The sequence below is a fragment of the Gigantopelta aegis genome, chromosome 9 (assembly GCF_016097555.1).
Source record: "Gigantopelta aegis isolate Gae_Host chromosome 9, Gae_host_genome, whole genome shotgun sequence".
Lineage (NCBI taxonomy): Eukaryota > Metazoa > Mollusca > Gastropoda > Neomphalida > Peltospiridae > Gigantopelta > Gigantopelta aegis.
The window spans coordinates 61,190,781-61,202,708 of NC_054707.1; the positions used below are offsets into that span (position 1 = coordinate 61,190,781).

The 11,928-nt window shown below is 39.1% G+C and overlaps 1 protein-coding gene across 1 annotated transcript; it reads left to right on the plus strand.

The window, feature by feature from the left end:
* Positions 1-588: 588 nt before the first annotated feature.
* Positions 589-7,330, plus strand: LOC121382335. Its single transcript, XM_041511918.1, has 5 exons — positions 589-732; positions 2,252-2,380; positions 4,201-4,342; positions 5,340-5,432; positions 6,961-7,330. Exons 1-5 carry the CDS (start codon positions 589-591, stop codon positions 7,143-7,145), a joined length of 693 nt encoding a protein of 230 aa, XP_041367852.1. The 3' UTR covers positions 7,146-7,330.
* The last annotated feature ends 4,598 nt before the right edge of the window (positions 7,331-11,928 follow it).

Consider the following 11,928-nt stretch of genomic DNA (forward strand, 5'->3'; position numbering starts at 1 on the left):
CGGTTCCCCCTCCAACCTACCCCACCCCTTTTCTGTCCTGGACGGAGGAGAGGCGTGCGCTACAACAGCTTGCTATGAATGTGCACGTTAAACACTCTGACCTGACTGTAAGTTTTCATTTTGACTATATGGATTTAATGGCTTATTATACATTTAGCATTTGTTGCGCTTAGGCCAAATTAAATAAATTTCTGGTCTCTGGTCAGCGAGCTCGTCGATATTGACCCTCGCGCGTTAACATTTTTTTTTTTAATTTCCTGCGGTATGACGTTGATCTTTGCCAGATTTTTCCTCTCCAAAACCGCATTTGGAGCCAAAGTCGCATATGAACTAGGACGTGCATTCTCATTTCAGTTTAAATATACTCGTTATTTCGGTATCAAATATACTCATCTTTTCTGTGCAATCCATGCATTTAAAAAAAAGAAAGAAAGAAAAAAAACCATCAATTCTGGAACTTTGGTCTGACCAGAGACCGACTTTTTTTTTTTTTTTTGGCCTTAGATTACTCGTGAACTCATTTACATATTTTATTCATATTTATTTATTCAACAAGATCAAATGTCTTCATTTCTAGGTGTTCTCATCATGGATGCGGTTGTATTTGCAGACGATGTGAGCGAACAGGACAAAAATGAAAGCTTCAGGGTTGTTGGACGCTATACACAGAAAGGACTTGGCAATAAGAAAACCGTTGAAGTTTACGATGAAACCAGCCAAAGTTACGAAAAGGTAAACTTGAGAGTGTACAATACTATTTCATAGCTGTCTCTTAATTTTACCATTATCCGTTATAGACCAGGGGCCTAATTCACAAAGCTCTCTTAGGCTCTGCTAGACAACAAAGCATCCTCTTTGCAAGGCGTTCAGCATTGCACTGCGAGATCGCAAAGTTGCGAGAGTTTAGTGAATTAGGCCCCAGGCCCACAGGAGTGGAGGGTGAAAAACACGTTTTAAAAAACCCTGTTTATACATAGTAAAATATTATTTTAAACAACACCTCCACAGACACTAGTACTCATTCAATCCTGTACTTATACTCTATATATTTATTATTTTGTTGTACATTGTATTATGCTAATAAGTTGTAAAAACTCAAAGCAATAAAGAACTGGAACTTGATTCAATCCGACATCTCCACCATGTATCAGTTAAGAGATTGTTACAGAGGAACAAATCTAATTGCCTCTGAGTAAGCCAAGCTATGATTATTTATCTATGTGATTATTTATCTATGTGATTATTTATCTATATGATTATTTATCTACTACAACAATACGATGATTGGGAAACAAATGACAAAAAAGTCACAATTTTGTCTAGAAAACAAAGGTAAAGTAAAAACAGGTCACAATTTAACGTTTATTTTGTTTTACTAGAAATATGCAAACAGTCATTATTCATAACTAAAAGTCTTTGCATTCCTTAATGTTGCTGGTTTAGGCGGATGTTACAAGTATAGCAGATTTTTATTGCAATTGCTTATCTGCAATAGCGCAAATTTCCTAGTGTAACTCACTTACACCCCATATCCACTTTTAAAAGATTCAGGCACGTTCAACCTTGCATAGTATACTAGTATATCTGACATTGGTGGAACTACATAACATGTATTAGTAGTGCGGATAGGTGAGGAAGATATGCACACCTGGAAGAAAGTATGACATATGGTATATAAGAGTTTTAGTGTATGTTCAATCCAAACACCGGCCTCGGTGGTGTCATGGTTAAGCCACTGGACATAAGGCTCTGGGTTCGTAGACCGGTACCAGCTCCTACCCAGAGCGAGTTTTAACGACTCAATGGGAAGATGTAAGACCACTACACACTCTTCTCTCTCATTAACAACTAACTGTCATGGACAAACGGCCCAGATAGCTGATGTGTGTGTGTCCAGGACAACGTGCTTGAACCTTAATTGAGTATAAGCATGAATATAAGTATAGTTAAATTAAAGTGATACGGGCACTGTTACTATATGTAGTTCAAACTCGTAAATCTTTAGAGAGGGTTGGTTAAATTATATGAATTGCGTCAATGTTAAAACAAAATAAAATTATCCCTAAGAAAAAAACGAAAAGAAGAATAAAAACACCACACAACAACAAACGTTTACGGCTAACTTAAGGCGTTTTGACTCATACTTCCATCGATATATATATATATCTATTTATTTATTTATTTAACACGATTTTTTCATAATAATAATACATGCTCAAGTATTATTTTCAAGTTTTTAATCTTCGTTTAGTGTGTGAATGTGGCTAACTACAATGGACCGAGAAAATTGGCAAAATCTATGGAAGAATTGTTTCCAAACAACAGACACGCAATAAAGATTTTGGATGCCGCTTCCGGTACTGGACTGTCTGGAGAGGGGGTAAAACAGAGTTTTAGTCATAGTTTTGGACCTATAGCTCTGCAACCAGAGCCTTGTTTTACGATGCGATTTTAACGCTAAGATCATCTTAAGGGCAGAATTTAGTTATACACATACGGTAATCTTAGGTCGAGCACATTGATTTATTAATCATCGGCTATTGGATCTCAAACATTTGGTAATTCCGACATGTGGTCTTAGAGAGGAAACCCGCTATATTTTTCCATTAGTAGCCAGGGATCTTTTATATGAACCATCCCACTGAGAGGATAGCACATACCACGGTTTTTGATATACCAGTCTTGGCGCACTGAATGGAGCGAGAAATAGCCCAATGGGCCCACCGACGGGGTTGACCCTAGACTGACCGCGCATCAAGCGGGCGCTTTACCACTCGGCTACGTCCCGCCCTGTCTTGTGGACAGATAACCACTGTCGATATATTGGACGTAATACACCCCGAACTATTATGGCCAGTATACAATGTGCTGATGTTTCGTTAAACAAATGTCATTTTCCTTTCAATTTACTGCGCCACTGAACGTGGTGGTTTACCAGTCTTAACATCAAAGACATCTAAAAGACTTTTAATGATATAGATTTATTCAGATCTAGTCGCATGAAATCTATTTCTGAATCGCCTACAAATTTGCAGGGCCGTATCCAGGAAATATTTGGCTGGGGTTGGTTGGGGTGGGAGAGAGGCTACGGTGATTAGGCAAAATGGACAGACTCATGAAATGAAATAATAAAAAAGATCAGTAATGTTCTAAATTCGGATAACCTAACATTGCAAGTTACGATATATTTCTAAAACGTTCTTACAACAAGCAATATCACAATTCTGGCTAATATCAAAGATGGTCTTAAACTGCTATACCGGCCTCGGTGGCGTCGTGGCAGGCCATCGGTCTTCAGGCTGGTAGGTACTGGGTTCGGATCCCAGTCGACGCATAGGATTTTTAATCCAGATACCGACTCCAAACCCTGAGTGAGTGCTCCGCAAGGCTCAATGGGTAGGTGTAAACCACTTGCACCGACCAGTGATCCATAACTGGTTCAACATGGTTTGTGCTATCCTGCCTGTGGGAAGTGCAAATAAAAGATCCCTTGCTGCTAATCGGAAGAGTAGCCCATGTAGTGGCGACAGCGGGTTTCCTCTCAAAATCTGTGTGGTTCTTAACCATATGTCTGACGCCATATAACCGTAAATAAAATGTGTTGAGTGCGTCGTTAAATAAAACACTTCTTTCTTTAAACTGCTATATGACCGGCCTCGGTGGCGTCGTGGTTAGGCCATCGGTCTAGAGGCTGGTAGGTACTGAGTTCGGATCCCAGTCGAGGCATGCGATTTTTAATCCAGATACCGACTCAAAACCCTGAGTGATTGCTCCGCAAGGCTCAATGGGTAGGTGTAAACCACTTGCACCGACCAGTGATCCATAACTGGTTCAACAAAGGCCATGGTTTGTGCTATCCTGCCTGTAGGAAGCAAAAATAAAAGATCCCTTGCTGCTAATCGGAAAGAGTAGCCCATGTAGTGGCGACAGCGGGTTTCCTCTCAAAATCTGTGTGGTCCTTAACCATATGTCTGACGCCATAAAACCGTAAATAAATGTGTTGAGTGCGTCGTTAAATACAACATTTCTTTTAAACTGCTATATAGACATTGATAGTAACTTAGAATACCCAAGATATACAAACACATATTCAATGTTAGAAACTGTAAGTTGAACCAGAAGTACTGTACAATGTATTTAGAGGACTAATCACTAAAACGCCCGAACTGCTGAACACATCCTCAGAATTCCTACTTTCAGTTGTATAAAGCTGGATTTACCAACCTTGATGGTGTGGATGCCTCAGAGAAGATGTTGGATTTAGCGAAACAGAAAAACATTTACCAGAGACTGATCTGTGAATACCTGGGAGAAAATAAACTACGTACATACATTAACCATCGTAAGATTTTGTTTGTTTATTCGCTTTGTTTAAAGACACCACTAGATCACATTGATTAACTAATTATCGGCTAATTAATGTAAACGTTTGGTAAATCTGACGTAGTCAAAAGAGGAAACTCGCTACATTTTCTTAATGCAGCAAGGGATCTTTTATATGCACTTTCCCACGGATCGATCGTAAGAGTTATGCAAACTAATTTCAAAGTCGGGGTCACGCGGCAATGACGTAGTTAAGAAGGCGACAAAATATGGCCTGGAAGTACAGTGAAACCCGCTAAACCGGACACCCAAACTGACCAAGTCAAAACGTTGGGGTTTTATAATATCCGGTTTCGAGATGTTATTTTCTGTACTGATATTCCAAAATGGACCGTGAAAACCATTTGGTTTTGACAAAATCCCGGTTTACAGAGGGTCCGGTTTTGACGGATATCCGGTTTTGAGAGGTTATTTCCTGTACTGATATTTAAAAAGTGACCGTGAAAAAGGTTTATAAGGGTATTCGGTATCGAAAGGTTATTTTCTGTACTGATATTTAAAAAGTGACCGTGAAAAAGGTTTATAAGGGTATCGAAACATCTAGTTTTAAAGGAAGTCCGGTTTACAGGGGTATCCAGTTTCGAGAGGCTATTTTCTGTACTAATATTTACAAAGAGACCATGAGAAACATATTTTCAATCAAGTATGTAACTCACTGTCAGAACGTTCTTCTCAGACGTGTGGGATCGTAGGATCGCTCGGCCTCGGTGGATTCGGGGTGTTTCTTCCATCTCACGACTGGGATATCAAAGGCCATGATATGTATGGTCTTATCTCCCTCACCCCCCCCCCCTCTCTCTCTCTCTCTCTCTCTCTCTCTCTCTCTCTCTCTCTCTCTCTCTCTCTCTCTCTCTCTCAAACACACACACAAACACATAATCAAAATAGTAGTATTTTCAAAACCATTTGTTGAAGTGTCGTTATACAAATAATCCATTCTCTCCTTTTTATAACAGGTATCTATGATGTAGTGACTATGTGTGGAGGAGTAGGAGAAAATCTTGCTCCCTTTTCTGCTTTAGAAGAACTCGCCTCTGTAGTAAAACCAGGTATGTTTATCATCGTTTTACCTATGTGTACCTATATCGCAGGTGGTTTTTTTTTTCGATAATTGTCCAGTGGTTTTTCGCTAGGGTTGAAATTTGGTTTCCATGTCTCCATGTTAAATTAAAGAGACTGTTCTGAGTGCTCTGCGATTGTAACATGTTTACCTCTAAGACAACATGTTTGATGACTAAAACGACATACTAAATACACTTTCTTGCTTAGAATATCATATCAGTGTCTGTACAAACAACTCAAACCCGATTCCGTACAAACAAAAATTATTACAAAGTACAATGAAAACTTGCTGCTACAATCGTTAGAACACGACCCAAATCAACACAGAGGTAACAGTTAAAAACGTTCCAAACCGACATTACTGATCGGCTCAAATATAATGTATTATACATACATAGGAAGGACGGAAATGTTTTATTTAACGAAGTACTCAACACATTTTATTTACAGTTATATGGCGTCGGACATATGGTTAATGACCACACAGGTATTGAGAGAGGAAACCCGCTGTCGTCACTTCATGGGCTACTCTTTTTCGATTAGCAGCAAGGGATCTTTTATATGCACCATCCCACAGACATGATAACACATACCACGGCCTTTAATATACCAGTCGTGGTACACTGACTAGAGGGATTGTACATAAGCAATCTCGAAAAAATCCGATGTTTATTGAACACAGGGGTTAAACTGTCCGATGGGAGGAATATGTGTTCTAGTATGATGTCCTTGTGATGTTTCAGTGTGTGTGTGCGTATGTGTATGTGTGTGTGTGTCTGTGTGTGTGTGTCTGTGTGTGTGTGTGTCTGTGTGTGTGTCTGTGTGTGTGTCTGTCTGTGTGTGTGTATGTGTGTGTGTGTCTGTGTGTGTGTATGTGTGTGTGTGTGCGTGTGCGTATGTGTGTGTGTGTATGTGTGTGTATGTGTGTGTGTGTGTGTGTATGTGTGTGTGTGCGTGTGCGTATGTGTATGTGTGTGTGTGTGTATATGTGTGTGTGTGTGTCTGTCTGTGTGTGTGTGTGTATGTGTGTGTGTCTGTCTGTGTGTGTTTATGTGTGTGTATGTGTGTGTGTGTGTATGTGTGTGTGTCTGTGTGTGTCTGTGTGTGTGTGCGTATGTGTGTGTGTATGTGTATGTGTCTGTCTGTGTGTGTTTCTGTGTGTGTGTATGTGTGTGTGTGTGTCTGTGTGTGTGTGTCTGTGTGTGTGTGTATGTGTGTGTGTCTGTGTGTGTGTGTGTGTGTGTGTGTGTGTGTGTCTGTGTGTGTGTCTGTGTGTGTGTCTGTGTGTGTCTGAGTGTGTGTCTGTGCTGTGTAGTGTATGTTTGTGTGTGTAGAGAGTGAGAGAGAGAGAGAGAGAGAGAGAGAGAGAGAGAGAGAGAGAGAGAGAGAGAGAGAGAGAGAGAGTGAGTGTGGGTGTATTTGAGATTTTTGTTCTGTCGTTTAAAATCGTTAATGTCTGGATTACTCAGTGTAACTGGTTGTTGTTAAACGAACCTTCCTTTTCTTTGTTCCCAGGTGGCCTTTTTGTTCTAGTGACACGGGTGAAGCATTTGGATTACGTAGACGAGCAGGGCAATACTGCGACACGTATCTTCCAAAAATTGACTGACGAGCAGAAATGGAAACTGGAGTCAAAGAAACCTTTTTTAAACTTCATATACAGTGAAGAGGGAGCTGTACTGGTGTACAGAATTCTATAAATATAAATAAATAGCCTGCGTCTTTTGTTCATATTGAACAGCTGCATAATATATTCATCCACTCTGTTTAATGAGAAAAAAATGACGTATTTCCGATAACTAGAATTGCCCTGACTTTGACTGCCAAGTCGAAATATTATAGAGTAGATGTTTTTTTTCTACTGCATTACGAATAATAATAATAATAATAAATTTTTCTAAACAAAAGATACCTGTTGTTTTTTTTTCTTTTTGTTGTTGTTTCTTCTTAGAACAAGAGTTATACGACTATCCGGGAAAAAAACAGCACTATAGAACTCTTATTGAAATTCAGTGCTGTCCCTTGTTGGGTATTATGATAATATGTCTTTCTTGTATGGCGATATATCGCGATATGGGTTTCTTGTATCACGATATATCGCGATATGGGTTTCTTGTTTTACGATATATCGCGATATGGGTTTCTTGTATAACGATATATCGCGATATGGGTTTCTTGTTTTACGATATATCGCAATATGAGTTTGTTGTATAACGATATATCGCGATATGGGTTTCTTGTATAATGATATATCGCGATATGGGTTTCTTGTTTTACGATATATCGCGATATGTTTTTTTTGTATAACGATATATCGTGATATGGGTTTCTTGTATGACGATATATCACAATATGGGTTTCTGGTATCACGATATATCGCGAATATGCAATTTTTGTATCACGAAATATCGCGATATGTTTGGGGGTTTTGGTATCACGATATATAGCGATATGGGTTTCTTGTATTATACGTATACGTATTAAAATATACCATTTACTGCATCGTCAACCAATTTTATGGAATATATGTAAAACAAAAAAGAAAAAGAAATTACCTCATAGAAGTTGAAGTTTATTATTTTAAACATATAATATAGATATGTTTTCGGTGTACTAAAGCTTATTAAATAATTCTGAACGACTAAACCGTAATACGTGATCAGGGCCTTATTCTGCACAATAGGTATATCCCCCCCCCCCCCCCCGAGATTGTGCCCACCACCGTCCCCCCGGATTACGTGCCTGTGGGCCTGCAAACAGAGACTATACCCAGGGTGGATGGGTGAATCTGTAATTTTGATGTGGACACGCAAATAATATTTGCATTGGATTGGCAATCGAAAGACTTAAGATTATGGAACTAATGTGAATGCGTTTTGCCTGAACTATATGATATCATGTCATATGATACCACATGTTAATCAGTGGACATCAAACTATATGATATCATGTCATATGATACGACATGTTAATCAGTGGACATCAAACTATATGACACGACATGTTAATTTGTGGACATGAGACAGAATACAGTAGCTTTACTGTTTGTTGAAATGTCTGACATTTTAATGATTTTAGTTTTCAATGGAGGATAATAAACGAGTTACCAGTTATTATAATTTGTTTTGTCTCGAGATAACTTTTTTCCACTTGTCACGGTCTTTAGCAAGTAACAAATGAAAGTTATTTCACGAGGGATAAAAAAACAATTAATATGTACTGGTATTTAATGGCATCTGGGGTGAAGCTAGGTCCAATTTAAGGGGCAAAGTCAATTCTGCTTCCATCTTTGATAGGAAGAGGTTTTCAACAGGAGAGATACATTAATTTCATTTCTTTATACTTATTTTCGTGCTTATATCCAATTAAGGTTCAAGCATGCTGCCCTGGGCACACATCGGATGTAGCTGGGCTGTCTGCCCAGGACAGTCGGTTAGTTGTCAGTGATTAGTGAGAGAGAAGTCCGTTTAGTGACCTTACACCTACCCACTGAATCGTTAAACTCGCTCTAGGTGGTATAGTGACGTGAACCCAATACCTGCCAGCCTTTAATCCGATAGCAAATTTACTCTTTATTTGTATGTTCAGCATACAGATGTTATTCCTTATGACAAAATTTGCGTTAAATTAACTCGTAATAAATAACGTGTAATTCAAAGGCGTCAGAATCGTGAGCGGTAAGGGAAGAGGGACATTAACCCCTCCGGTTTTGAAGAAAAAATATCGTATTATTGTTTTGAGATTAATGCGCCATTTGTTTGATGTAATAAAGTATACAAATATGAAATGCCATGTTTTGTTTTAAAAGAGAAAAAAAGTGTTTTCAGAAACACAACCCTACTTAGAAATATAGTCCGATCCCAATGTGGGCCACCTTTTTCCGGGAGTATATTTGGTCATATATTCGCGAAATATACGTTTGCCTTTTGTTGCTAAGTTACGATTCAGTTTTTTGTTGTTTTGTTTTGTTTTATGGGGGTGTTTTTTGTTGTTATATTTGTGGTTTTTTATTGTTATTTTTGTGACTGGTTTTGTTTCTTGTGTTGATGTATTGTTGTTGTTTGTTTTTGTTTGTTTGGTTCTTTTGCTGCATTTTATTTTTTGGGAGAGGGGTCTTGCTAAATGGACGAAAATCATATGTGCAGGACTCGGTATAATGTAACGCATTGCAACCTACGTGACTACACAAGCGAAGCCAGATAAAAACAAAATTAGGGCAGTCCTGTTGGAAATACATTTCCAGTTCTGGTATAAACGTAGGGTGGGGAAGGGGGGAGGGGGGAAATGGGCTTACACAATTTTGAAAAAAGAGTTAGGAGGAATTCGAGTGATATACATTGGCTTCACTACCGCTGATATGCCGCAGACAGACGTTAGTATAGATCCTTCTTATAAAGATTGCAGTCATGATGCGTCACCGGGTGTGGGATCCGAATTAATAGCAAGCGGATTCGAAGGGTGCGTTTCAATCACAGGACAGAGAGAAGAATGCCTCTCTGCTCAAAGTTAGAAATATACTTTCACTGCTACATTTGCTTACAAATGGACTGGTCACAATAAGTACTCGTATTACGAGAGGTTTTACACATGTTAAAATTAATTCTTACTGTGCAGGGGCCTAATTTACAAAGCTCTCTTAGGCTCTGGTAGACAACAAAGCATCCTCTTTGCAAGTCTTTTAGCACTGCACTGCTTGATCGCAAAGTTGCGAGAGTTTAGTGAATTGGGTCCCAGCATAACTACCATCATGGTGCTGACAACTTAACTTTTCAAGCACAAATATACTACTCATAACTGATTTTGTTATTCAGTTGATTTTACATAATTTAGGTATGCTGAATACAAATATGGTGGATGATATTCTCAATGTTTTGTTTTTACTCCAATAGAGCCAAAAAACAAACTGGCAGCCAACATAGCATTGTACATTTAAAATACATGTAATTGAGCCAATTAAACAGGAGAAAATCAGCAAAGTGCATAAATGTTTGCTTTTAAACTTGTTTTAGTATCAAATGCATCACATAAGCGACATTGATTATTTAAAAACAACCAGAAACGCAATCTTCACACTTGTTTAAAGAAAGTTTTAAACTGTAGTCAATAATCCCTTGCTGCTTTATCAGTAGGAGTGGGCCCATGGAGTGGAGGCAGCGGGATTCCTCTCTAATGATCTGTGTGATTCTTAATGATATGTAAAGTGCAAATATGTGTTGAGATCGACTTTTAAAGAAAATATTTCTTCTTGGGGGTGGGGGTGGCATTTAGCCAAGTCGGCTGAGTGCTCACCTGAGTTATAGGATCGAACAACCTTGGTGGACCCATTGGTTTTTTCCCGTTCCAAAAATATGCCCCACAACCAGTATACCAATGGCCGTGGTAAGTACAATCCTGTCTGTGGGAAAGTTAATATAAAATATCCCTTGTTTGTGTGGGATTTAGCTCAGTCGGTTGAGCGCTCGCTTGAGGTGCTTGCGTCGCAGGATCGAACCACTTCAGTGGATCCATTCAACTAATTGTATTTTTATCGTTCCAACCAGTGCACCATAACTGGTGAAAGGCCGTGGTATTTGCTTTCCTGTCTGTAGGAAAGTACATATAAAAGATCCCTTGCTGCATTTGGAAAAAATGTATTGGGTTTCCACTGATGACTACGTTTCAGAATTACCAAATGTTTGACAACCAATAGCCAATAATTAATTAATCAATGTGCTCCAGTGGTGTCAACAAACTCTAACTTTAACTGTATCGGTAGGTGTAGACGATGGAGTGGCGGTAGCGGATTTCCTCAAACCTACTGGTAGTGGCAAAAACGAAGGGTTCTGGCGCACATTTTCCCATTCACATAGGCGAGGTGCTAACCCCTCAACGACGAGTGGGGACGGTGACGTTACAGCCCAGTTGAATTTTGACTGGCTTATTAATGATGACACAGGTGGATTTTGATTGGCTTATCAATGGCTTGACATCAAGATTGCCATTGACCCCCATACTCAACAACATGTTTGGTAGCTGGAGGTATTAATAAATTTAGATAGAAATACATTTTCATTATTTATTTCCCTATGTCCATCGTGAGTGGATCACATGTCATGGGGTCACGTGATCCACATCAGATACCTGCACCCATGAGTTAAATTTCTTGGGCCAGTTCAACTACTTGACCAAGTGTTCTTTGTTAGCACCACGTCCTCTCGTCTTCAGAATCGCTTTCACTTTCCAGAGATCGTCTTCTTTTACATCAATTGTTTTGAGTTGGGACTGGTAGAAAGTTCCCTGTATTTCCCCTCCATCGAAGTCCTTCACTCGATATAGAGGTAGTCCACCACGTAGTAGGGTTTGGCTGATTGTGAATATTTCGCCTGCCCACCTCTCGTTGTATTCCCGGGTGAATTCATTTCTCAGATGAGTGAATAGCACATGGTCCTACACTATGAACTGAAAAGATTTCTTTATTTTGGGTGTATTCTTCACGTATTTCTT